This window comes from Anser brachyrhynchus (genome assembly GCF_964034855.1).
Source record: "Anser brachyrhynchus genome assembly, chromosome: 25".
In the NCBI taxonomy this organism is placed as follows: domain Eukaryota; kingdom Metazoa; phylum Chordata; class Aves; order Anseriformes; family Anatidae; genus Anser; species Anser brachyrhynchus.
Window position 1 is genome coordinate 152,729 of NC_137718.1, and position 27,667 is coordinate 180,395.

Consider the following 27,667-nt stretch of genomic DNA (forward strand, 5'->3'; position numbering starts at 1 on the left):
ACCAGAGTGAAGTTCTTTCTCAAATCCAGACCCACACTTACAACCTAGTACTGCACTCTACAAATACCCCAATGCTTCAAGGTATTCCTGATTAGACTTTGTGGCTAAATCTTATTACAGATCCAATCAACGCAGACACCGGATTGACATTTCACCACCTGCCAGTCTTTTCTAACAGCTTGCAACACAATAAAAAGCTTTGCCAATCCCTCTCTACTTGACAACCTCCCCTTCTGAAAGCCTTCTCCTCCCTGTGGTTTCAAGTAGGGAAAGGTGAGCGCTGTTACAAGAGAGGTAGTATGCTAAGTCTGGCTTTGCAGAGATAATCCTCCAGCTGGTGTTCATGTGGCAATCAAGTGCCCTGAGTTCACAGTGGGATACCCATAGGGTACACCATGCTGGAACGTGGTCCCTGCAGAGATCCAGAGATCCTGTGTGTACAGAAGTGCATGTGCTTAATCCCACAGTCCCTTCAGTGGACAGACACAGGAAAAAACACTGGTGCCATGTGCAGGAAGACCTTACGGAATGGAGGATGGGAGGGCGAAGCACATCCAGAAAAGCCTGAGTTGTTCAAATGGCTTCCGTCAGCCTAGGAATAAGAACCTCAACCTCTTATATCAGAAACACAGAGCAGCCCGTGGACAGCTCGTGACACACAACAGCCACACAGCTGACACCATACAAGACAACTCTGATTCTGAGATGTAGTATTGCATGCAGGGACAGCTCATCTTCAACAGCTGGCCCTCTACAGTGCAGTATGTCAGGGCTGCAACAGGTAGCTCGGGGCAAGATGGAACAAAGACTGCCTATGAAAGCCCAGATGAAGACAGGCAAGTGTGATGAGGAAGGAAGACCTGGGAGACCATTCAACAGCAGAGGTAGAGGGGACACGTTGTGATCATGGAGGACAATGGGTGGGTAAAGGACTGGCGCAGGAAGGCTGTAAAAGGGCAGGGCTCCCAGCTGGCCTCTCCCGGAAGCACAAGAAGAAACCATCCAGCTCACCTCGCACCTATCCGTATGCCACCCTGCCCACAGGACACACCACAAGAAGAGACTAGAGATGGCACAGCTGGATGAGACCTTCGGGCCCAGCATGTTATTATCTGCAGAGCCTGGATCCCTGCTGCTTCTCTGGCCAGCCAGCTGGCATTCTCCCTTTCACAGCCAAAGCAGCTTCACCATGGAGCAGTGACAGCTGGATCCTAAGAAGCTATGGCCTCTGCCTGGCCAGATGAGCGCTGCTCCAGTGACTGGGGCCACAGTTCTGACCTCCCCAGTGGTCCTCAGTCATTGGTTGTGTTCTTGTGCTCAGCACAGACTCCACAGGGGCCTAAGATCTGCATGAAACCGTACACCCTGCACATGCAAACTGTTCAAATGCATGAATAACACAGGTTTGACAAAGAGTCACTCTATAATGGAATCTCTCAATGCCCTGTGCACCCTGGGGGATCCTCCTGCCTCCCCCAAGGAGAGCTTTCAATCCTTGTACACTGTTGCCTTTAGCATGTTTTTTGTTCTTTTTTTAAAACATGTTTTCAGGCTTCTATTAAAACACAGAAATACAGAACAATTAAAAACCAGCACAAGTTTTGCCTTTCTCAGCGACCTATTTACAGCTAGTTCCAAAAACCCTCTTGCGCATTTTGGTTGCTTAAAAGGAAAAATAAAAAGGAAAAAGGAAAAAAAGGAGAGAGAAGGAAAAAAAAAAGAAAGAAAGAAAAACACTTGAAGGAGGAAAATGATAAATGAAAACTTTACAAACTGCCACAGGGCCTGGAAGTCCCTGGACAACACACAGGGTTCAAAATTAACAGCCCCACTCCCACTCCCAGTCCCTCCACCCTCCCCTTTCCCCTCAAAAAAGGGAGGAAAACAAAAGAAAAAAAAAAAAAAGAACAATTCACATCAAGTTTACTGCACATGTGGTTTTCTGTAGAGAGGCAAATCCGATATGAAAAGCATCCCACTTGGTGTCCTCCACTGGCATTGGCCCCAACCCGCCCCCGACGAAAGGTTTAAAAACGTTTGTACAATCAGGCATGGCCCCTCCCTGTCCCAGTGCACCAGCCATGCTTAGAAAGGCAGGTTTGCCATGTTCCCTGGCCCGGGGATGTAACTCATTTGGCTGTCCAGGGAGACACTTCTCTGCCTCATCTGGTGCGTGACCATTAGGTTCTGCTGCGGCGGGGGCCCCATGAGCGAGCCCTGAGGTGACATCATGTGTCCCGTCTGGGCATACATCTCCCCTGACACAGACATGCTCCTCTGCTTGGCCTGCATCAGCATGAAATTCTGCTGGGCCATCAGGCTCTGCTGCGGAGACATCATGCCCTGGTGCATGCTGTTGCCCATCATGCCCTGCTGGGGCGGTATGCCTGTCCTGCCCAGCATGGGCACTTGTCCGGGATGGCACATGGGCATGCCGAGTCCCCGCTGCACGCCTTGCTGCCCTGGAAGGCTGGGAGCATTCATACCTGGCCGCACAGGGGGCTGATCAGCCATCATGTTCTGCAGGTTCATGAGGTGGAGGTTGGAAGGCTGTGATTTGGGTGCTTGGCTGTCACTTTTGGGGAAATACTGCAAGGTGCTGCTTGGCTTCTCTGACGGGATGATCCTGGAGAGGTCGAACTCAGGGATGCCGGTGGGCGTGGGGCGGATGACCTCACTGAGCTCGGGGTCATTCAGCACCGATGCCACCCCAGGGAGCACGGCAGGGTAGGTCTCACCAATCCGAGGAGGGATGTTCTTGCCCATTATGTGCTGCTGAGGGGGCATCTGGCCGGGCTGCTGGGCAGGAAGGTCGTCAGGTGGCAATGGCATTCCTGGGGGGTAATGCTGCTGCATGCCAGGGCCACCTGCCCCACCAGGGACCATGGGCATGCCTCCTGCAGGAGACTGCATGGCATTGTGGGGCTGCTGCATGCGGGGGAACACGAGCTGGTTGGAAGGAATCATCTGCGAACTGTTTGGCACAGGGCCGCACTGCTGGTTCAGCGAGTCCTGGGGCCCTGGGGGCAGCATCATGGGGTTCGGGGGGGGTACGCTTGCCCCTGGTGCGCTTGGGTGCATAGGAATGTTGGAGCCCAGTGGGTTTGGGGAGGACATCATGGAGGTAGGGGGTGGTTCATGGGAGAGAGGCTGCTGACCAGGCAGGTTCATTCCCATGGGGCTCTGAGAGGATCCAGGTCCCACGGAGTTTAAGTGCAGTTGATTTGTCTGATTCCCTGTCACACCTAAGGAGAAGAAAATAAGAGAGTTAACTCTGCCCACAGACCTCTCGGGGCTGCAAAATCCACACCCTGTGTGAGTTTGCTTTGCTTTCCTGCTCCAAAAGCCCCGAGCTCCAAGTAAGGGGATGCAAGAAGAATGCAAAGCATCAATGTCAGAAAGAAGTGCTCCAAAATCCAGCTCCCTAAGCCCACGAACAGCAGAGAACTATTTCAATTTCGGCCACTGCAATGCTGTCAGCCAGGACTTTGCCACCACAAGAAGCTCCTGCCGGAGAGACAGGTGATATGTCAAGGCCTGTCTGGGAGCAGCTTGGCTTCAGGGATGTTAACAAAACACCAGGGATGTTAACAGAACACACAGGTGCAATTCATGTGGAGTTGTAGTTCTTATGGCCCGCTAATTTTATAGTCCCAGATGGCTCGGCATGTTGAAACAGCTCTATGGGGACACCATGATCTCAGCAGGGCACTCAGCTGCCTAGAAGGCATCGAAGAATGACCCTTCACCACTGCCTGCCTGCAGGGCTAGCCCTCCAGCAAGCTCCTGTGACCACACACTGCTGGGTGGCAAGGCGGAGCAAGACAAGTGTTGGCAGCCCAACACAAGTGCTATCCAGGAGGGAGGAATGTGTTCATCAATACAGCAGAGCAAACAGGGTTTGCAGAGGAGTTCAGTTTCAGAGGCAGCAAATGCATTTGCATGCCTGCGGTCAAACTAAGTAACTTCTTAGCAAAGAGTCAACAAGTTGATTTTTCATTTTGAAAACCACCAAAAATATTTATCAGACAGCTTTAAACTCCAACATCAAGTGGTACAGTCTGCTGGAATTCCCCTTCCCTTTCATGCTGGTCACCAAATGACGAAAGACAACCATTTGTCTAGCTGTCCTCATCAGTGCCACCAGCTAGTGAAGCATGTCTGGCTGTTGCTTACTGAAATCACAACTGTGCTACGACATAGCCTTGCTCATGCAGGCACCTGGCTCCACTCACAACCACCAGACTCCCAAGCCTGGGTCTGAGTGTCCTTGTCTCGCTGCAGAAGAGTACAAGGGTTCCAAGCAGCAGACCTCTGCCTGGAAGTCTTGGACCTGAGACGTATCCAGGTGCAGTGAAAATCCAGGGCCAATATAGCCACACTGAGTGAAGATCATTCCAAAAGCTTCCAGAGCTCATGGAAGAAGAGTGCCTCAAATGCCAGACTGGGTTGTGCCCTTCCAGGCTCCAAACCCAAGCCAAAAGCTGATGGACAGCCTGGGCAGAGAAGTGAGACAACTGTTGCAAGCGAGGGCAAATTTAGGCTAAGAAGGAAGTTGGTGAGGGAACACAACTTGCTATTGCCTGCTTCAACTGTACAACTGCTCTCTTCCAGTTCATCAGACCTGTGGACAGCAACAAGACAGTCCCATCCCTCTAAAGCCCAGCCCTGCAGATACATACCTGACATGCTTCCCGGTGGAAGCATAGGCCTGTCTGGCAGCAGCTCATCATCAGAGGTGGCGATGGTTTTGATGGCATTGTGGTAAAGAGGTGTGGAGCTGGGCATAGCATACTTGGACATCTGAGACATCATCAGAGAAAGGGGGTTCTGGGAGGGGGATGGATCTGGAGAGGAAGTAAAAGGCATATTGGGATTCATGGTGCTAGAGGCTGGTTGGTTACTGGCTGGTGCCGAAGAACTGCTCCTGGGCCCAGAAGGGAGAGAACCTGCAAGCAAGAAAGAGACAGGTCAGTACTGCCCACATGCTGTAGCTTGCTCCTGTCAGATAGCAACCCTATCTCCTCCTTACAATGGCAGCCATCAGAGAAGGCTGCAGGACAGCTGGCAAGGCCTGGAGTCCTCCAGACTCAGAGGAGGCTCATGCTCCAGAACTGTAATGGACTTCCACTTCAAATTGCCTGACTTCCCAACTCAAACAGAGCATGAGCTGCTGCTGAATAAAAAGTTGTTCCATTTGCCCTTCCATCTACTCAAAAAGGCCCTATCTGGACACCTGCGGGAAAAAAAATCTACATAAAAAGTAGGGGCAGACATAGACACTTCTTCCCACTCCTGTGAGAGCATGCCTGCGGTCATGAAAGAAACACCATGGGGAGAAACAGCCTAGCAAAAGGGTGGCAAAATGCAAAGACATGACAAAAATACAGTCCTTGAGTCATTCCAATGCAGGGCATCACTCCCATGGCATCTACCCCAACTCCTGCATGTAGCATCTCTCCAGGCTTGCGACTGTCACCTCTGCTGTCAGGACAGAAACCGCCCTGCTGTGCCAGTAGGCAGTGGCTGTAAACACCCTCTAGGCTGCCTGCAACAAGCAGCCTCGCGAGCAGAGCAGGAAGGAGAGCAGGAGCATGTGCTTCACAGCGTACAGGGAGCATGAGACTAGAGCTGGCAATGTGATCACAGCCTGTCTGAGCACGCTGGATTTGTGGGATGGAAACCACAGGAGCAGAAGGTAACCAGTGCTGATCGTAAGGAGCCTTTGATCACAGAGTGCTTGTTCCAGGATTCAGGATGTCCACACACTCGCCAAAACCATGCACATTCCCACACAAGATAGCAACGTACCCTGATCCAGTCCTGCCATGGAAGCGGAGGAGTTCATGCTGAGTGTCTGCTTGCTCTGGTTGACTCCTGGGCTGGGCATTGTGGCTTTGGGAGATGGCACCCAACCAGGGGAAGGAACAGCCATAGAAGGGGACTTCAGGCGGCTTGGTGAGCCAGTCGGGGACCGGACGTTAAGTGAGGAGCTCATCACCTGGGGGGACTTAAGGGGTCCAGACTGGTTAGAAGGTGGCATGCTGACCATCTGTGAGGGCGTTTGTGGGGACTTGAGGTTGGCAGAAGGGGAAGTGACCAGTGGTGAGTGCACTTGGCTGAGGGTGGGGGACTTGAGGTGACCCATGCTGGGGGAATTCATCTGGCTGATGTTGATGGTGAGGTCAGAGGGCCGGCGGCCCAGCCCCCGGGAAGGTGCTGGATGCATGTTGGCCAAGTTGCCCCCTTGTGCAGGAGTAGGATTGGTGGCTGGAGGCAGAGGGATGTGGCTGAGTCTGGTGGTGCCGCTGATGCTCCCAACAGGCATGGTGCCCTGCTCAGGGCTGAACATGTCTGAGGTGCTGCCCATCTCCTGGGGCATGTTGGGGTACGGTCCTTGCCCGCTTGAGAAGCCTTGTTGTCCTTGGCTGGGGAACTGGGAGGGAATCACCATTTTCTGCGCCCCCCCCAGCATAGCATTGCCATTGCCATTCTGAGCCCTCACCCTGGCCAGCTCCTCTGGGCTCATACCCTGGTGGGCCATCATGTCAGGGCCCCTCATCTTCTGTGACATCATCATCTGCTGCTGGGGGGTCATCTGGACATTGAGGTTCATGTTCATGTTCATGTTGACATTCATGTTCATGTTGAGGTTGCCAGGGCCCATGGGTGCATCCATGTCCCGAAGGCCTGACTGGCTCATAGGGGGGCTCAGCATCCCCCGAGTGCCTGCAAAATCCATTCCCATTGGGGCACTGCTCAGGGTATCCCCTGTTATCTGCCCAGCAAACATGGATTGATCCATCTGCCTGTGAGCTTGTATCATCCTCTCCATCTCCATACCCTGGCTCATGGAGTTGCTGGACATCCCCATGGGCCTCTGCATTGCGACTGGGCGTTTCTCCATCAGCTGGTGCCTCAGGATCTCCTCCCTGGCACGAGGATTCATGAACCTTTCAGGGTCCCCTTGCCCTGATGGGTACGGCAGGGAGCCTTGTGGAAAGTTCCCAGGGCCTCCCATAGGAGGCAGATCATCGCTCCATCCCATGCCAGGCCTGACTGGCCTCTGCATAGCATTCATGGGCCCAAGAGCATCCAAGGACATGTTCTGCATCCCTCCAAAGCCAGAGACTCTCTGCATTTGATTTCCAGGGAATCGTGGCCCTGGGAAAGGTGGCCCTCCCCTTAGCTGCATAGGGTCCTGCACGTCTATAGGTCCCCGCAGCTGGCTGCCCATCCCTGCTGGCCACTGCTCTCCAGGCTTGCTGTGGTAAGGTGGTGGAGGCCCACGCATCATCATGCTGCCCATAGACTGTGGAATCATGATCTCCTGCATGGGCCGTCCATGGATGCTGATCTGCTCCTCTTTCCGGCGCTTCTCCTCATAGTACTCTTCCTGCAGCTTCCTCCAGGCCACTTGCTCTGGTGTCAGGCTGTCCTGGTTCAGCCGCTGCATCATCATGTTCATCTGCTGCCCCATATCAGTGCCTGGATGGTGGGGTACCTCATGCTCCAGGCTGGGGCCACCAAGGCTCTGGGTCTGGGAAATCATGGACTGCAGAGGCTCTTCGTACTTCTTCATGCTGGCAGGGGGTACGGGTGGCTGGGCAGGGGCAGCCTGTGGCTGAGGGGCAGTCCCACCCTCACCTGTGGTTTGGCTGGACTTCATGAATGGCTCAGCCTCCCCACTGCGCAGCAGCAGGCGCTCAATGTCCCGCAGGGTCTGCAGAGAGCGCTCTCGGTGCTCCAGCTGCTCCTTAGAGAGCCCCTCTGAGTTCATAGGGTTTCTGGGGCCCAGGCCTGCCTGCCCGTTCCCCTGCATCCCTGAGCCTGGGCCCTCACCGAGGAGGCTGGAGCTGGATGTAGCAGAGTCCACTTGCCCCGGCTGCATGGTGTTGGCAGATGCAGTGGGCGTATTTGGGTGGTTATTTCCGGGCTGGTTGCTGGCACTGTTGTTTCCCAGAGAGTTGGGAGTCAGATCTCTCCGGACATCTTCACTTGTCCCTTCCTGGGGCAGGGTGCTGGGTGCAGGCAAAGCTGTTTGACTGATGGACTGAGGTGGAGGAGGAGGCTGTGGTGGGGGAGGCTGTGGCTGACTAGCTTGAGGTGCTGGTGGCTGGGTCTGTGGAGTGTTGGCAGCAGGAGGGTTAATCGGAGGCTGCTCAGCAACCCCCAGCACTTTATGAGCTGGTGCCTGATAAAGAAAAGGGAAGCCAAAGTGAGCAGGAAAAAACTGTGTATGGTCTTCCCCATACCCTAAAGGAGACAACCCTGTCCCAGAAACACGCCACATGGCTGCTCTGCCTTCATTCCTCGTGGGGAAGAAGCAGGCCCTATCACATGTTCTAGAACTCCACAGTTATGTATTCTGCCAACATGGCTGCAGGGCCACATGTCATGCCCCATCCCAAACTCTTCACAGCTTACAGCAACCAGGACTCACTCTGAAGAGGTTTCAGAGAAAAGCAGCTTCCCACACCACTGAAAGGGAATTCTGATGCCCCCCTTCCTTCACAGATGAGTCAGGAGCTGGGAGAAATGGCCATATCAGAAGGGAAGGGTCAGCAGCACATGCCAACAGGAGCGTTTGGTCCATAGTTGGTATACCTGGTCTAACTTTGCCCGCGGGACGTTTTGCTGATGATAGGCCAGAATGGAGTCAGCTCGGCCCTGCAAGACAGCTTCCGCAGCTCTGGGGAGAGAGAACCAACCACCCAAGATCAGACATTGTGCCCCATCCCAGGCCCCTGGTGCCACCTCCTCTCTTCAGTCCTATGGGTACAGGGAATTCTTAGGAGGCAAATGAGTAGGGAGGATATGCTCAGAGTCCTCCCACCTGTCCTGCACAGGCCACGGTGAGGTTCTCTAACTGAAGACCACTTGCCTTGGAATTTCCCTCTTCCCACATTCTGTGCTGGGCCCTCTGCTCTGCTTTGTGCCTGTTGCTCCACACTGCCTTAAGGGTGGCTTGTTGCCAAAATGCTCTGGGATCTACCACACAGAATCTATGATCTAACAAGCTGGACTCCATGGCTGAGATAATGCAGGACAGAAGTGAGGAATCGAGTGGAGAACACCAAGTGTTACGTGGCACTCCCTGTGACACCCCAGCCCCTTAGATGCTTCTGAATCAGTTCAGCAGCTCATACTGCTTTGGGCAAATCTTCAGTTAGATGCTGACTAGATATACTCTACAGTGAACATCACAGAAAGCAGTGCTAGGCATTGTTGAGAGGAAGTGTGCACAGAAGGCAAAGTTCGCCCATTAGCGGTAGCTGCCAGCAAACTTCCTGAACCTCAGCAGGGACCCGCTCTGTGTAACTGAACAGACATGAGACACGTTTGTCCAGCTCTCCTGGAGTCAAGTGCAATACACAGCAGGCCGCTGTGACAGGCCAGTCCCACACGAGTGGAAGATGGACAGGGTTTCCTGCTTACGTGTTAGCAAGGTGCGTTGTAAAGACGTAAACAAACTGTGAAGGCTGCTTTCCTGTTCCGCTGCCTCCACCTCCTGCACCGTCTGACCGTAAGCCTGGGGCAGCACCATGAGGCGTACTGGAAGAACTGGTCTCGTTCAGGTTTGGCAACGGGTTGGACCCTGGGCCAAGCTGCGAGGCTGTGGACATTGCAGGGTCTGCTACATTACAATCTGTGGGAGCACAGGAGTCAAGTTACTAAAGGCAGCATAGCAAGAGAATCAGAGCAGTCTTTGCTGAATGGCACTGTTTTCTGCGTCAGGAGAATTAACAAAGGGGATGGAGGGAAGGAGGAAGGCTGGAGCAACAGGCCCTCAGCCACAGCAGAGCAATCAGTCTCTTTGCATACAGGCCACGCCACTGCAGAGACCTGTGTGAATGGCAGAGCTGGGCATGAAAACGCATCTCGGTGTCAGGGCGCTTCTCTTCCTTGAGTCAGAGGAAAAGCCACCGCGTGCCTGGCAAGGGCCCGGGACTCTGCGCTCCTGACACCGGCAGATGGCAGCACCCAACCAGCAGTCCCAGCCATGGGGGTGGCCGCCGTCCCCAAGCATCCGAGCGGCCCAGTTTTGGTCTCCCCTTCACCTCAGAGTGAGGGGTCAGGCTCACCTCATCTCCCTTCCCACGGCTGTAACAACAGGCACATGGGTAAGCAGAGGAAAGAAGAGATGCTTTTCACCAGTGATAATCATTAATCATCATCAATCATTAAATAATATTTCTAATTAAAAAGCATTGTAAGTACAGCACCATTCATCGCTTTCCTCTCGCATAGCTCCATACATACACGCTACAGCCCACCGAGCCAGGCTCCCTGCTCTCCTTTCACCAAGGACCCCCCTGCAGACCCACTCGACACTAACACCAGCAGTCAGTCTGTCGCAAAGCAGTGAAGAGCAGAGACACCACTGGAAACCCGACGTGGGGAGACACGCGATTCCGCCCTGCAGGCCCTTGCCCCTCGTCAGCCCCACCTTGACCAGCTCTAATCAGGCAGATCCTGGAGAAGGCTGTAAAGGGGAGGTGACACTATCCCTGCCCACAAATACAGTCACTAGCCCACTGGAAGGAAATGACTAGCCCACTGCCACCCAACCGACTGGAAGAAGAGTCTAACAGTCTTGGGAAACATCTTGGAGAAGATGGCTATGGTGCACTGGCAGGCACAAAAGCCACCCTCTACTTGGTTGTATACATGTCTGTGTTTCACATCCACCATGGCCCTTGGGTGCCACAAGGCCCTGCCCTGTCGCCTTTTCAATACTTAAACAGGACTTACAAAAATATGGAGAGCAACTTTTTCACAGGCAGATAATGATAGAACAAGGGGGAATGGGTTTAAGCTAAAAGGGGTGGGGGGGGATCTAGATTAGGTATTAGGAGGAAATTCTTCACTCAGAGGGCGGTGAGGCACTGGAACATGATGCCCGGAGAAGCTGCGGATGCCCCACGCCTGAAGGTGTTCAAGACTAGGCTGGATGAGGCCCTGGGCAACCTGAACCAGCAGGTGGCATCTCTGCCCAGGGCAGGGGGGTTGGAACTAGATGATCTTTAAGGTCCCTTCCAGCCCAAGCCATTTCATGATTCTATGAAATATTCTCCCTGCTACAAATTGAAAGTAAACTGAATTCTAGATGCAAAATATCTGAGAGTTTTGATACATTTAGAAAACAGGAGAGACCTACGTTTTGCTGCCCAACACCCTCACAAAACATGCACATTTGCTGACTCACTGCAATATCAAACTGCCACACAAGGGAGAGTGCTGCTTCCAAAGAGAAATAGACATCTTTTTTCTAACATCTTGAACTCTAGTGGACAGAAGAGATGGAAATTTAAGCAACTAGACATGGAAGTTCACAAAACCTTTATACCTACAAAATTTCAAAACGTCATCCTAGGCTTTAGGAATAGGTAGGCTTCAACTAATGGCTGTGGCTGGAAGTGGAAGAACTCCCTGAACACCTTTGGCGAGCCCAGCCTTGCCTGAACCATTGTTGAAACACCGAGAGCCTCTTTAGCCTCAGATGCCTTTAGAACACAGCTGCAGAGACCTGGGTGGGTGGCGTGGCAGTTAGCTGATGCAACAAGGGCAATGCACGTGGCACGGTCTGGCTGCCACTAAGGCAAGGGTAGGCCTGTGTGTGTGGCCAGTGGCATCATATTGATGTAAAGCCAGAAACATTTTCAAGATGACAATTCTGTGCTGCTACAGTGGCCAGTGCAATGCACAGTATAGACACCCACCCTCAATACCTTCCCCCTCCAGCATTTCAGTGGCATCTCTGTACAGAACGGGTTCCACACCTCACTGCATGGCCACAAACACTCTCACAGCACAACGGCCAATAATGGCCTGCCACACCGCACTCGGAGAGATTTTGCTTTATTCAAGCTTCTGGGTGGGTGAGGAGGTAGGCACTCACTGTGTGCACTGCTGATGGGCTTGTCGTCTTCCTCGCTGTCTGGTCCAGAGCACCATTCGTCCCCACTGTATGGCTGCTTCCTTTCCAGCACACACCGCCGCTTGCTACGGGGAGCTACCTCACCTGTGAAAGGGCACAACAATCAGAAGAGCTGATCTGAAGAGACCTGTCAGGGGCTGGGGCTCTGCCCGGCTGCGTGCCACACACTGGGTCACCTTGGTGAAAGCAACTAGGGAAGCACAGGGTGCAAGGGCCAGGCTCTTCAGCTTGGAGTTTGCCAAAGCCCAGGCTCACTGACTATCCCGCAGCTATCTAGGCTGGCGCTGAGACACTGTCCCCTGCCAAGGGCCACCCTGGGCATGGTGTGCCAAGACCCTGAACAGCAGTGGGATGCACACAGGGCTCATCTGCACAGATGAAACACAGCCTTCTCTATTCCGAGCACTGTACCAGAGCTGCAGCACAATACCTTCCAGAAAAGGCTTGGCTGCAGGGGTGAATGGCCCAGGATGAAAGCCCCTCAGCAGTATCAGTGCCTGGCCAGAGGCACTGCCCACAGGAAGCCTTCTGCAGCCCACCTTCCACCTGAACTGCTACCCCACAGCTGTTCACAGCAGCACAAGGCTGAGGCTGAGGATGCCAGCAGCTCTGCTGGACCCAAGGATCATCCTGCAGCCGCAGCCCAGATGCTCGCTCATCAAAGGAGGCAGAGCGCTGGCTGTAGTGCTGACAGGATAGCACAGTCAGTACTAGATTGTCTGTCATTCACAAAAACTGAAGTCTAGCACAACAGACAGACAGAGAGCTTGTTAGAGGCCTGCTGGTTTCCTCACCCTTCTTTCTCTTGCTAGCTCCAACCAGACAGTTCCTGAGAGGGGACCTCCCAGGTGCTTGCCCTGCCAGACACCAGCTGAGCACTAAATCCTACAGCTCCCCACCAGGCTGGCAGTGGGGACTTGAGATTACTGCTTCATCCTTGTCCTCTTCTCCTCTGCACCTACACTGGCTCTGCTCCTCCAAAGGTCTGCTCCCACATCCACAACCATCTCTCCTCCCAGCCAGACGCATGGATGCACGGGTCTCCTGATGAAGTACTGAGCAAGGCTGTCTTTTTGGCCTGGCCACAGACTTCAGAGCAGTAAGTGGAGAGAAAAGTCATTAAATGACAACACTCACCTCCCCCACTGCCTCCCCCCACCAAGCAACCAAAGGCAGACAGCCTCTAAAACTGAGCAGAAATAAAAAAAGAGACAGGACCAGAGTATGACTATGGGGGATGCTCGAGGGCAGAACTGCTCAGCTGAGCAAGGCAGCTGACACAGCCTGTGCTGGACAGAGCTGAGCTTTTTGGCTTGAAAGTTGCTCTTCTACCCTTGGGGACTACCAATTTCCCAACAAGACAGAAAAGTAGTTGGTCTCTACAGGTCCTGTGATATCTAAACCTTCCATTGAATACACGGGAGGATGTGGCTAGGGCACTCCCCGTGTGTCAGAGTGCTCTGAGGGATGGCTCTGCCAGCCCAGCCAGGATGCAAGGGGTGAGCAGCCTCACACTGACATCTCCCAGCCCTAGTAAAGGTCCTCAAGCACCTGCTCAGACTGGCTCAGCCCTGTTCTTTAACGTAACACTATCTGATCACCCTTTGTATATCATCTAGTGGTTTATGGGCCATATTCACATGACACATCAGTGAATTGCAGCAGAAACGTAGGAGATTCAGGCATTCATTCCTGATCATGTCATTTCAGTAATTTTCCTGTGGAAGTCTGGGCTACAAGACAATAGCAAGATAAAGCTACAAAGGCTTATGACCGATGGCATACATTAACCTCCCAACACAGCTGGGAGAAAGCTTTCCTGGGGGCAGTAGGTATGTTCCACACATTCTTCCAAGGCACAGCTCTGGCCTATGCCAGCCAGGCAACACACCTTTGTTTGTGAAACCAAACGCTTAGGGGCACAGGTCAAAGCAGTGGCTCTGCCTGTGGACAACAACTTCAGGTGGCCAGGTGTGAATCTCTGCCAGAATCAAGGGCACCGTTGGTATTTCTCCTACAGCAAGCCTGTTTCCTGTAGCCAAGCGTCACACGCAGCCATTGAGCACCAGGCTTGGTGGAATGCAAGAAACTACAGGGAAGGCCAGCTGGGGCAGGGAAGCCAGAGGGTTTGGAAGTACTGACTCAGCCCTTTTCCAGAAGCCACATGCTTCAACACAAGAGTCACCCATAGCTGATGAAACCACAGAGCTGTTCAGACAGAGACCCTTGCAGCACCTCCTTGCTAACCACAGCTGAGTAGCTGGACAGCTGCAAGAATACCACAAAGGCAGATCTTTGCCAACAGCGAGGAGACAGAAAAAAAAAAACTGAACTCTGTCCTGAGTTGAAAGTCTGTACAATACAGAGCAGGGGCACTTGGAGCAGTTTCAGTGAACCAGGCTCTTGCTTGGCACGCCTCAGAAGCCCATGAAAACCAGAGTCCCAGACTCCCAATGCAACCAGCAGTTTAGGGAATAAAATGCAAAAAAAAACCAAAGGGACAACAACAGCCAGCCACTCCGCTCCCAAAGCTGCAGATATGACAAGCAGAGGTGCAAAAGACGCACGGGCAGCCAGGGCAAGCCCGAACAGAAGTGGCAGCATGGAAACACAAGGTGCTCACAGCTGCTCCTATCCCTGGTCCCACCAAGGTGCTCGGAGCAACTGAGAGAAGGACTTGCTGAGTCAAGGTTTAGGAGCATACTACCTTTCGATTCTGTGTCCAGCGAAGGGGTGCTGGCTTCTCGTTGCTCTCCAGAGTCCACTGAGATGCTTCGTTCCCGTTTCACCTTGCCCTTCAAGGAGCTGAAGTTTGGGACAGTGTTCTGGCTGTTTTTCAGTCCAGAGTTGCCAGGGGAGATCTGAGTGGCCTTGCCGCCATGGCTGCCCGCCCCCACACCCTTTGAGCCCAGGTTGCAGGTGGGTGCTTGGCTCACGTTGTGGTGCTGGGCCGGCGCACCGCTGCTGCCTGCCTTGCCATGGCTGGGCAGTTTGTTGTCAGGGTGCATTGGATTGGCTGAAGCGTCCCACGGCACCACTGGAGGGAGCTCCCAGGCCCTTGGGTCAGAAACCTGTGAGAGAAGAGGGCAGAGGGTCAGCACAGAGCCTGCAGGTCAGGCAAAACCCCTGCAAGGCAGAACCCAGAGCTGCTTGTGCCAGGAATCGGGCCTGGCCCGTTCAAGCAAAGGATCCTGCGTTGCAGCCAGCTGCGGGAGGACGAGCAGCACGCTGCCACTCAGGCGACACAGCCTTGCCAGTCCCAAAGGCAGAGGCATGGACAGAGAGCCCTCACTTACAGGGTCAGGACTAGAACAGGGTACTGCTGCGTGCCAGCCTTGCCCTTTGGTGCACGGAAGGACCCTGAGAGCTGCTTTGACAGCGTTGCCAGAGGTAAAACACCTTTGCAACCCTGAACTGAAAGCTGGTGCCCTCGTGGTTTCAGGGCCTCTTCTGATGTCTGGGCAGCCCAGGCACTCAGCTGCTAACTCAGCATCCTGTGCTCTGTTAAACACGCAGGAGACAGCTCTGGGAACAGAAAGGGATCTTGGCACAAACCCACAGAGAGAATGCTGGGAAGGCACAGAGGAGGACTAAAAAGGCTTGAGGCAGCAGAGAAACTCTCCTGAGCAGAAGAGAAGACCAAACAGGCTGCAGAGAAGGTAGAAAAGGCAGTCCACTACAGGCAAGAGGAGACCAGGGCACGTGGGACCAGTCAGCTAAGCCGCATCACCATCTCTCAAGGACTGCAGGGGTGGTGCTGGCTCCTGCCCCGAGCCCCTGCGGGGAAGCTCCCACCTCAGCACCACCTTCCAGCCCAGCGGGATGATGCAACATGCCCAGGGCCTGCCGGGATAACACGGCGAAGCTCCGCTCCTCCAGACCCAGCCCATCTTTCTGGAAAGCCCCGCAAGCTGAGGCAGAACATTTCAGGGAAGAGGAGGTCAGGGCAGAGCATGCAGGCTTCTGGGGTGAAGGATGTGCATGCAGCTGAGAAATGCCGCAGCAACAGCCAGCCCTTCTTGCAGGACCAATTTGCCTTAGCAGAATTTCTTATGCTTGCACTGGCATTCTTCCCCATGGAGCTCCATGTGGGCATCACAGATGACTGGGCTGCAGCTGCACAGTACCAGAGCACTTCAAGTGTTCCGGAGGGTTTAGCAGCCTGCTAACTGCATCCCTCCCGGCTTACGATGACCTCCTACTTCCCGCAGGTAGCTCTGGTCAGTAAGGGACAGGTGACCTACAGTGCAAGGCTTCAGTCAGCCTCATCTCGGGGGCACAAGAATGGGCAGAGGATGTTTGTTCGGGATGCCCGACTCTGACTTTAGGAACACAGCTCTTGAACACAGACTTTTCCCGGCCTGTACTGTGTTCATCACTAAACCCTCTCGGACAGCGCTGGTGCAGAAAAAAGCACATCCCTACGAGAAATGCTCCTCAGCTCTCTTCAGCTGGAGAACGTAACACTTTCACCGTCAGGACCTCACGTTCCTCTGCTACAGCCTCATTCCTACTCAGGCCAGGGACCCTGAAGCTGCAGTCCCTCCTTCCCGTTGCCTCCCAGTACCTGCCACTGCCTTCTCTGCTTCTTGGGGAGGGTACAGGGAGGGAGAGTAAGCCACGTGTTTCACAGAACCACAGAATGGTTTGAGTGGGAAGGGACCTTAAAGATCATCTCATTCCAACCCTCTGCCACAGGCAGGGACACCTCCCGCTAGATCAGGTTGCCTAAAGCCCCATCCAACCTTGTCATGTGTTTGTGGAGGCTGAGGGATTACTCTCTGATTGCTTACTTCTGTTATGTTGCTTGCGTGACACCCCCTCCACACCGGCAAGAACCTTTCTCTTGCATAGGCAGACAAATTTCCCAGTACACAGGGCTTCCTGGGACCATGCTCTGCCCTTCCCAGCTGCACTGAGCAGGCCAGATGCTGAGCATGGATTTTTTCTGCCACCCAAGGACAGGAAGCACCGGCTCCAGATGAAACCCCCCATTCCTAAATAGAACAGAAAGAGCCTGGCAGCACTGTGTGCACCACCTCCAACTTGCTGAAAGCAGGCCTGAAGACACACCACCGGCAAAAGCCAAGCGCTGGTTGTGCTGGGGCAGAACGCCATTCCCAGACCAGCACGCAGCCAAAGAGCAAAGCCCCCTTTGCAGACCCGTAATCTCTGAAAGACGGGGATCGCCGCGAGGCGTGCATTGCATCTTGCCACCAATTGCCAGCGAGTTCCCTGCCTGTAAAACGGATTTCTTCACGCGTGCTCCCTGCAGGGTATGGGGGAGCCAGCAGCTGGCTGGCACAGCGGTGCCCAGCGGAGAAGCCTGCAGCAACGGCACTGCTGCACGGCCTGCCCAGGCACTGCGAGCTAGTTAGCCGGATCATTCGGGCACAGCTTGGCCTATCGCTGCTTCCTAACCAGCGAGTCGTTAGCTGCTCCCTCCTCCTCCACACACCTCTCCAAGGGCTCCGCTCTAGCCTGAAGGAAGATGGTGAGCCACAGTGCTGATTAATTTTCACAGCACATAAGGGAGTTGCTAGCCCTTTAAGCGTCAGCCAGTCTTGCTAGCGCGCTCTTGTTCTCTGGGGACCTATTAATAGCAGCTGGAAAGATCACATCACTCTCTGGATATTTATACCCCTCATTCCACACCAGGAGAGATTTATGTCAGAGTTGCTGTCCCAGCGCCTGCCCAATTGCTCTGTCAAACCGCCTGCAGGGGGAGGGGAGCGGAGCAGGGAGGGCAACACGGAGAGGGCAAGCAGGGAGGAGGAGAAGGTCCATACGGCACAGACTGCAGCATTCAGCACGCGTGCTGCCTGCCATCACAGGCTAGCCAGCCTTGGGGAGCCTTCGCCCCACTGGAAGAGGCTGCTGCCAGACAGCACTCCAGACAGCGAGCCCTTCAGTAGCTCCGCTGCTGGTGGCCCGAAGTCCCCGCGTGCTGCGGCACCGGCTTCGCACCGGGCGATTTTGGCAACAAAACACACTGCAGTCCTGAGGGTCACCAAGTGATTAACACCAGTGTGCTGCTACATTAGCCAAGGAGGAGCCACCATCGCTATCCACAACAACTACGGGCTAGAGATGCGAGCTGCCTGACTGGGGCACATCTGCACGAACGCAGTATTTTATTCAAAACAGATCCCGAAGTGCCTCACCAGACATGTGCTCAGCAGCGCTGCAGCACAACCTCGGTTGTAGCGCAGCAAAGGACGGGCATGTGAGTACCCTGAGGAAGGAAGAAGAAAGTCAGGTCCCCGCTAAGACCATGCCTGCAGACTCTAGAGACTGACACTCAAGATGCACCCACTATCCCTCAAGTTCTCAGGGCAAATTCATTCTTCAAGGAACAAGCTGGAAGCAGGAAGGTCCCTCCAAAGGCCCCGGTAGTTATCACAGCACTTGCAGCAGCTGTAGTCACCCAGGAGAAGTAGAACCATTTAATAACCCAGTACCCACCAAGAGACAGGCAGGAACTGGGACTGGCAATACCAGCTCAAGGGTACTACCTGCGCAGAGAAAATGATACTCAGACCCAGTTTAGGCTGTAGTCCTTTGCTCGTCCTTCAGAAATGCACAGAACCAGGAGAGCTCTCGTGTCCTGTGCCTCAGAGATGACCTGACCTAAGCCAACACCCCAACTCAGAACAGCGGCAGAAGATGCCCGTGCACGGCACCCACAGCCAGGGCAGCAGCCTCAGTGAAGCCTTTCAGCAGCACTGAACGATGCAGCATGGATGAGGAAGTCACGTTCAACAAAGAGCCACAAAATAAACACAGCCCCTTTCCCACAGACAAGGCCACTGCATTGCACCCCCCTGCACAGCTCCCTGTTGCAGCCCATCATGGAAGCTTACCATCAGAGGCGCTTCGTTCATGGACTAACAAGTGGACGGCCACCTCTAGGTGCAGCCTGGATAAAGGCCAACCAGACGCTCCATCCAGGAAGACAGCTGTCTCTCAAAACCGTAATTCGTGCAAGCAGGAACTGTAGCTTCCTTCCAAATGGGACACCGCACAGGCTACATTCTACAAGGGAACACCTCCTGTCCATGTAAGAGGAGCTGCTGAGGGTTCAGGCTTCACTACTCTATCCGATCTGCTACTTTATTGGGCTTTCGGGCTGGGTCTGCGTGGCTTTTGCTGCCAGAGAGCACCTTTGAGCATGAGACACCTCTAAAAAGAAGAGGCTCTCCAAGGCAAAGGATTCCCCTGCTCTTTCCAAGCCCAGCCAGCCGGAGTTTTTCTTCTGGTCACGTCTTCAGTGAGCAAACAGGCTATGTTTACAAGCTGTCAACCAACACGCTTAGACAGGACTTTTCAACCTGTGGCAGGGAGCACAGCCAGCAGCCCTGAAGGACCTAGCAGCCACCCTGATGAAACCTTTGGATGCTGCCTGCAAAACAGACAAGCCTTACTCGCTGTGAGGTCCCTCCAGAACATTACATTTTAGGGGCATCTTTTTAGAGTTCCTTCTTCCTTCATTTTGGGAGTGGGCAGGTGCTTCGGAGAAGACGTACTATACCTCACCTCAACTGCTGATAGCACACAAAGCCAACCACAGCTGACTGGGGATCCTGGCTCAACCAGCAGTGCTTCCTCTGGGAAATTCCCCCACTCTCCGGTCTTAATTGAGCCCAATCACACTTCCTTTGCAAATTCTAAGGGGAGAAAGGCCAGAAACAGCTGCCTGCAGATTCTACTGTGCTTTCGGGAGTAGCAACAATTGGATCCTGTTGTGGATGCATAGCAGGAATCCACCCCAGCCTCCCATCTGTGTGGTTGCAGTGTGCTGACAGACACCTTGAGTGCTGCGAGCTCCTCGCACACACCCCTTCCAACCAGATTCCAGCAGGCATGCACACATCTGGGCCACAGAAGAGAATTAATTAGAAAGTAGATACACTGACATGGGGAGACAAATGATCCAAAACATCTTGAAAAGAACACGACAAAAAGGAGATTGCATAGAAATCTGGCTCCCTCTGCAATTTAGCAACACACTCACTCCGGCCCAGCAGTTTCAAAGACAATAGAAAATTTAATTCCCAGTGGCTAAAGCAAGGATCCAAGACTCCTGGGTTCTGCCCCTGGCTGCCACTGATTCCATGGGTGACCTTGATCAAGATGGATTGCTTCTGGCTGCCTTGATTTCCCCACCATTAAATAGGGCGACAATCTAGCCTACCTGATATGGGGAAGGAGGCTTACAAATATCTCTGCTGAATGAAGTGCTACATCTAAATGCAGAGAGAATATTTGTGTCTTGTACATCTGAAAAGCCACAGCTTTAAACCAAAGACTTAGACCTTAGCAGAAAAGAAACCTCAAAACAAAACAACAAAAACTGCTTTCAGTAAGACTGCCCCAGCACGGTCTGAACAGCAGTAGCAGGGGGAGGAGGAAACTCCGGGCGAGGAGAGACTGGTCTGACATATTCCTGGTCCTGGAATTGCTAGCTGATAGTTCAAGAAACCTGAAACCCCAGTGCATTCCCAGAGGACTTTCTGGTGAATCATGCTCCTGCTCCCTCCGAAGGATGATAACACAGATTCCCAACATCGCCGCAAGAACGCAGAGACCGTGCCTGCCTCCCAGCCGCCACTGCCTGCCTCCCAGCCTGCACCCCGCCAGGCCAGCAGGTTCCACGCTGCCATGCCCACTGGCACTGCTGCAGTGCCTCCCCTCAGCCCCGGCAGGCAGCCAGCACCAAGAGAGCAATGGCAAAAGAGGAAGCGAGGAAACCAGAATCACAACAATTCAGAAAGGATGGAGCTTCACTGCACCTCCTTCCTACCAGGTGCTGGGGAGAGCTCTTACGAAACCTAGATAAATACTGACTTGTGCACACACAGCGGAGACCAGGCCTCCCGAGCTGTGCTGGCATGCCCCCACAGCTCACGGACACCCAACATACGAGATGAGATGGGCTGTGACAAAAGTGATGCAACAAATGGAACATCACTCGTCCCCTCTCCTCTGGCCAGTCCGGAAAGTTAGAAAACAGGTTGACATTGCAAACACCCTCCGACCACACCACCTATGACAACCTACTCACTCACCCTAGGAACAGCAAACTTGGGATCACCCTAATCCAAAATGTCCCATGAACCCCACCACAAACTCAACTGGAATGTCTTAGCTTTTGGAACAAGAGGTCCCAGACAAGCTCAGGGGCTTCCTGAAGGAATCATACATGGGGTCAGCAAAATGAGTGACCCAACAAAGAGCTGATGCCTCCTATAACTCTCTCTCACCCCAGGTCTGGGTAAGATCATGGGTACACTGCCTAACACCCCTCCTAGTCTGCTAGTTACCCCAGTGTTACCAACAGAAAGGACTAGAATGCTTCCAAAGAGCTACCATACTACTTCTCTAAAGTCAAAGCATTTCACAGGGGCAAAGGCTATAACAAACTTTTCAGAAGCAAAATTTCTGATGTCCAAGATTCTTGGATCATTTCTGATCTGAGAAAAGGGCCAGAATCAGAAACTTGACCTTTTCCATCCAAAACAACCTTTTTGCAAGACCATTCAATGGATTTTGATTCTGTTCCAGTGAGAAACAAAACCCTCAAAAACAGTAGCAGAACAGTATTACTGTCATCCAGGCAGCTCCAGCCAAGAGTCGGCGATGGGCTCTAACAGCCAGATGGGCCCTGGAACCCACCCGAGCCCCCGAGCCGGGACAGCATGCTATTCAGCACTTAACAGCTGGGCAGCCACGGGACTGTCTCCCTAATTCCTGTATTGGAGCACTCACTTGAGCATTTTTATCATCAGTGAGAACAGCGTTAACCCAGGATGCTACTGCAAAAGGTGCTCCCATCTGAACCTTGTTTTGGTCAAGAGGATGTGGAGACGTCACGAGGCAGGGAACTCCACTGGGCTACGCAACTACAGACAGGACAGAAGTCATCTGTTCTGAATCTGTCATTGTTATCAAGCATCAGGAAATTATCGTGCTTCATGTTGTCAGACAGATGGCCTGGAGAAGCCTGTTTTATCTTCCATTAATTTCCCGTGTCCTTCTTGTGTCCTTTTCAATGGCAGAAAAGATGGTACCCTCACAGACTTCATGGGAGGGCTGCAAAAGACCTGCAGGGAAAACCTGGCACCCTGTTGAACTGTAGCAGTTCTCGGAGTCATTTTAGTAGACCTTACTGCTCTCCTACTCGGAGCTGCCTTGGGAACAATACATGTCAGCTGGGCTGCTTGACCACAAGTCTCAAAGGTCTTTAGCAGGACAAAATCTCAGATTCACCTTCTCTTCCACCTACAGACAGACACGCCCCCATAGCACATGTGGAAAATAAGGCTTGGATGAAGCATCTTAAAAGAGGAATCCTGTCTACTTTCTGCCCTATATCCTACAACCCGTGCTCCTGCCACAACTTCAGTCCACTGGTGGTAGAAGAACTTCCCTTAGCACTTCCTTGCCCATAGCTCAATGGTTTCTCCCACTCTTCCGCTTTTTCCACCCGACAGAGACTGGCTTCCCATCCTGTGCTCAGGGAGCCTCTAGGTCTATTACTAAATTTGCAGATTCTTCCAGCTTTTCAGTCCAACTGGCACATTCCCTACTGAAACCCTGCATGTGCCAGACGCTACTTGACAGTCCCATGCAGCTCTCGGGATGTTCACGAGGAATTATTTAATACACCAGTTTGTGTGACCTGCTGGAGAGCGGTCAGCAAGAGACCTCTGGGGAAGCCCTGGATGCCCCACATACAGGACAGCACTGCGAGCCACATTTTCCAGCACAGCACACTGTCTAATAGTTCCTAGGAGGTCTGGGAACAAAGACACAAATCTCTTCTAAAGGTACTGCTGTTGCTCTGGGAACCTTGTTTTCCCCCAAGGCACGATCTCTTCTACAGCTGCTCTGCCCAGCCCCAGCTCTGCTCTCCTCCAGAGAAGCCCCTGGGAATCCTGCTCACTGCCAGCTGTCCTGCTGTGTGCAGCACCCAGCTCAGGACAACACCCTGGACTGCAACAAAGCAGGCGTGCCAGGATGCACAAAGACTACCTCACCCACATGTGAAGGGTACAGTCTTCCCATTAATCCCACTCCGGCAGATAAGACCGCAGGCTGAACGCACCACCACAGCACAGGACAGACCTCCCCCCGTGCAGTCAATACAGGGGATTAAAGGACTTCAATTAATTCCCACTGTTTGTGTACTGGGGTTACCATAATTGGGTGATTAATGTTAAGAAGTCTACCTCGTGAGCTGCACCTCACACTGCCCTCTGCTATACCAACTCTCCTGAGCAGCAGGTTTCACAGTTTGCCCCGGTTTTCACCATTTTCTGTAGAATAATACATGCTTCCAGACCTGGCACCTGTGCCATTCTGAGCTCTTAGAAATGCAGCTTCACATACCTCCAAGCATACTTCGCTTCTGCTGCCAAAAGCAGTGTGAAGATACACAGAGTACTTGGCACCCTGCCTTGCAGGACTCTCCTTAAGTAATCTTCACAGTAGTCCTGGGACATAAATCCACCGGTGGCCAAGCCTATCCGTGTTCCAGCAAGGACATGACACTTGGTCCCTTCCCCGTGCACAGACTCCAAGCCAGAGACAGAAGCGTTCCTGCAGCAGTACACGTGCAGGACGCGAAGGCTGTTACCTCCTGGCTCCCCACCGCTTTCCAGCCTGGTTCCCAGCTCTGTCGGCCCCTGGGAAGGCAGCAGCCTGAGCCTCTGTGCCGGCAGCTCTGCTCTGCATCAGGGCAAGACCCACAGTTGAGCACAAGATCGCACACTGAGTGCTTTGTGACTGCAGCAAGCCAGGCAGAAGCCCTGCACTCTTCCAGCCCAGAGGACTGGCCATGGTGCATTTCTCCCCGTCTGGCCCAGCGACGTTCCACGGAGTACTTCTGAGTCGACTACCATCCCCTGGCCCGAATCTTGGGAAGTCCTGGCAGTGACACCATGCCTAAGAACTTCTTCACAGTGAGGGTCACAGAGCACTGCAACAGGCTGCCCAGAGAGCTCGTGCAGTCGCCTTCTCTGGAGATATTCAAGACCAACCAGGACGCTTCTCCGCTCAACCTGCTGCAGGGAACCTGCTTTTAGCAGGGGGGTCGGAGTCGGTGATCTCTGGGGGTCCCTTCCAACCCCCACGATTCTGTGACTCTGTGATCCCACAGCCATTCCCAAGTGCTGCAGAGTCTGCAGCGCACAGCAGGAAGGAGTTCACAGCCCTTCCAGGTTCATTCAGGGTGTCCAGAAGCGTCAAAAGATTTCCTAAGGAGCAGAGCAAGCACTCCATCCTCCTGCCTGACATGCAGGCTATGGGATGAAGCCGCTAGGTGTCACCCTCGCCCAGGGCATCCTCAGCCTCATGGCCCCCCCCGGGGCTGAGCACTGGCAAACTTACTGTATCTCTCACCGTGCTGGGCCACCTGTGCTGTGCACAGGGGTCCCATTTCCAGACCAAGACCTCAGTCTGCATCCCAGCCTCTAAACCAGTCTGCAGATGGCTGTCCTGAAGGGCACAGCCATGCAGCTGTACCATACCCTGGCAGAAGCTCCACAGATGCTTGCTCCACTTCCTCATACCAACACGACGTGGAGGTGCCTGTGGCATGCTGCCAAGTGAGCGTTAGGGATCCCACCACACCTTGCAGAAAAGCTTCCCCAGAACAACAGCTCTCAGCCAGGTACTGCCCTTTGAGGCCTACATCGTGAACCCCAGGCACCTCCCAGCCTGAACAAGAGCACAGCCTTTCTAAACTGCAAGTCCTGGCACGAAACGCTCAAGGCAGGGACACCTCTGCCACCTCTCACTGCCTGGTACCCCAGCTGCACTGCACAGTAGGATCCCTGCTGCAAACAACATGCAACAAGCTGGTTTGCCTTCAAGGAGGCTCTGTGAAGAGGAAACAACGCATTTTAAGTCATGTGCAGGAAGGTATGGACAGACAACCTTACTTTGACCTAATTCCATGCATTATTTATATCAATCGGTGTCCTGGAGTTCTTGGCCTGCCCTGGAAACAGACCCAGTTTAGGAAAGAACGGCTCTTCCTTCCCGTGACCTGTCCTGGCTCTAAGTGCGGCGAACAAAGGGCACACCTGCATTTTGTGAGATGACAAAAGCAAAGGCTAGAGCACCTGCCGGTTAGCAAAGCATCCAAATCACCGCGCTGCATCTGTGCGCGTGTGCGTGCACACGTCCAAACAAGCACACGGGCATCACCTCACCTGGGGAGGGGGAAAGGGGCACAGAGAGGCAGGGAAGATGTGGAAAAGCAAGGCTGGCTGCCCCAGCACCTTGCACAGAAATTGTTATCTATTTGCACTGCCTCCTGGGAGACTGGACTGCAGAAGGGATGCACAAAGTCAGCAGTTGCTCCTCCAGGATTATAAATAACAGCCCCAGCGCACAGCGGAGCCTTGGCTCTATATTTAAACCCTGGCTGAGGTCACTTCCTTTTCCCAGCAGCTCCCTCAGCCCCCACCCCCGTTTGCTCTTATTTGCATGCCGTCGTGACTCAGGCACATTAGGGTTTAAGGTCAAAGGGGAAGCAGCCGTGCATCGGCCCTGCAGGAAATTCCACCCTGGGAAACCCTTCGCCCTCCCCGGGGCCGGTGGGGCGTGCAGCACAGAGCTGCTGCCGATCAGGGGCAGCTGCCTGCGAGAGGTGCCGTGAGCCTGGCGCCAGGCTATGGGGGAGGAAGCCTGGAGGGAAGGGAGGGCGAGCAGATCGAACGCTCCCCACGAGACTTCACCATCACAGCTGGGCTGCACAGCTCAGGGCACGGGACGGGGGTTCCCCCCCGAGCACCCCGAAAGGGCAGCTGCTCCACTTCACGCCCCAGCAACCTCCTCCGCAGCTCAAGATGAAATTTCCCAGCTTCTCCCACCCAGGGGGTGCAAAAAGGCATGGCACGGCCCACAGAACTAGCCCACCGTCCCCGGGGTTACTCTGCCCTTGTACAAACCCTCCCACAGCTTGCCAAGCTCTTCCAGAGACATAATTATCTAACCCTGACCCATGCTGCCAACTACCCCACCAGAAACAGGCAGAAAGTGCCAGAAGTCACCAAGCGCAGCCCTCTGGAAGGGCTGCAAGATGAATATCTAACAGCAGCTGAACACTGACGCCACAAGGCGGGACCAAATAGCAATCTTTCCTTGGGACTGCCCCCAGAGAGCCCCTCTTCTCCACCAGGAGAGGGATGCCTCATTGATTTATGATGCACAGAGTTGGCAAAGGCTTCTGAAACTCCTCCAGCCCTCGTGTCTGAGGCTCACAGGAGGCCCAGGTTTTGGAGGTTTGCAGTGCTCTTTGTGGCCAGAACCCTGTACTCTGCAGCCAGGTGCCCAGATGCTGCCAGATAAAGCTCTGCAGCAATTTCATTCGCACTTGGTACACTAACTGCGGCACATCAAGCGCTCCCAGCTCAGCCCTCAACTAGTACAACGCTCAACTCCAGTTCTGTTGTCACTTAAAAAACAGACGGCACCAACAAGAAAAGTCGTGGCGCTGACAAAGAATGGGGTACGATCAGGGAGAAAAAGAGCCGAGGCTACCTAGTGAGAGAACTGTAAATAACAGACCTCTTGGAACTGGGGTAGGTGTTTAGGTCATCATGTAAGCAAATTAGCTACTGGGTTTCCAGTAGAACTAATTGGTGACGTGCACTGTATCTATTGGGTTTCAAAGCTCTCGCTGTCTGGATTACCAGGCCAATTCACAAGTCTCTGAGCTAGCACAAGACGGGCTGTGATTGACATGTCTGAAGACCAACAGCCAGAAAGCTTCCCATACACAGTCTTGGCATACCAGCCAAATGCCTCTTCCTCTCCCTCATCCCACAGATTCAGGAGAGGAAATCTGTGACAAAGCGGGGGTGCCCTATAGCCTTACAATCCCTGGAGTCAGCTTACAGGGAAGCAAATGTGGTAGAAAGCTGCCAGCATCACGGACAGCAGCGACGGAGACAGCGGTTCCAGCGCAGGCTCCAGCCACCATGGTACCCAGCCAAAGCCCCCATCAACAGCCAGAGACATTGGCTGGCCTGAAGCACCAGGGAGAGGGAACAGCCCCCTCTGGGCCTGGTAGCACAACAAACCTCAGCGATGACCGAACGGAAAATGCTGGCAGTCATAACACAGCCAGCTCATTGTCCACGGGGTTCTCGGTGAGGAACTCCAATGGACCAACACCAGCGAGGAAGAACACTGGGCTACTCCTAAGATGCAAAGGCGACCTTACAGGGCTGTGGCAAGTTTGCTGTACCCCAGGTAATGACAACCCGCTTCTGCTGCCCGCACTCGACCCAAGAGCATGGCGACAGCCCTGGAGCTGTGAGCCTGTGCTGCGGACCAGCTCCTGCGGCTTGTACCAAGAGATGGGCAGCGCAGAGCCAGCCAGCAGGAAACAGCACAGAGGTATCCAGCTCCCCCGGCCAGCTACAAGGGTACTCGTTGTGCTCTCCTGACCACAGACACTGTTCCCTGGCTCCATCTGTGGCCCCTGGATCTGAGCCTGCATCCCAGCAGCATGAGCACACTGGTAAGGCATGCCTGCTCCTTCCAAGGCTGTGCGTTTACAACAACAGGAATTAAAAGCCACAGCAGACCAAGAGCAGCTCTTTGGCCCACGATCACATTACAGGACAGGAAGGAAGAAGGCACTTTGATCAGGCTGGAATCACTTTAAACAGTTTCCACGCCGATATCTCAGCCACTGGAATTAGCACCCCA

The 27,667-nt window shown here is 53.7% G+C and overlaps 1 protein-coding gene across 7 annotated transcripts in view; it reads right to left on the minus strand.

Annotated features, from left to right (window-relative positions):
• Positions 1-1,906: 1,906 nt before the first annotated feature.
• BCL9L (BCL9 like) overlaps positions 1,907-27,667 on the minus strand; it is an 88,375-nt gene continuing 62,614 nt past the window's right edge. For all 7 annotated transcript variants that reach the window (XM_080567799.1, XM_080567795.1, XM_080567798.1 and 4 more), the window contains 7 exons: positions 14,649-15,012; positions 11,903-12,025; positions 9,439-9,649; positions 8,608-8,692; positions 5,812-8,194; positions 4,683-4,949; positions 1,907-3,245 (listed from right to left, as the gene is read on the minus strand). In XM_080567799.1, the coding sequence (XP_080423925.1) occupies positions 2,086-3,245; positions 4,683-4,949; positions 5,812-8,194; positions 8,608-8,692; positions 9,439-9,649; positions 11,903-12,025; positions 14,649-14,949 (4,530 nt within the window). In that variant the 5' untranslated portion in view covers positions 14,950-15,012 and the 3' untranslated portion in view covers positions 1,907-2,085. The remainder of the gene's footprint in view (positions 3,246-4,682; positions 4,950-5,811; positions 8,195-8,607; positions 8,693-9,438; positions 9,650-11,902; positions 12,026-14,648; positions 15,013-27,667) is intronic.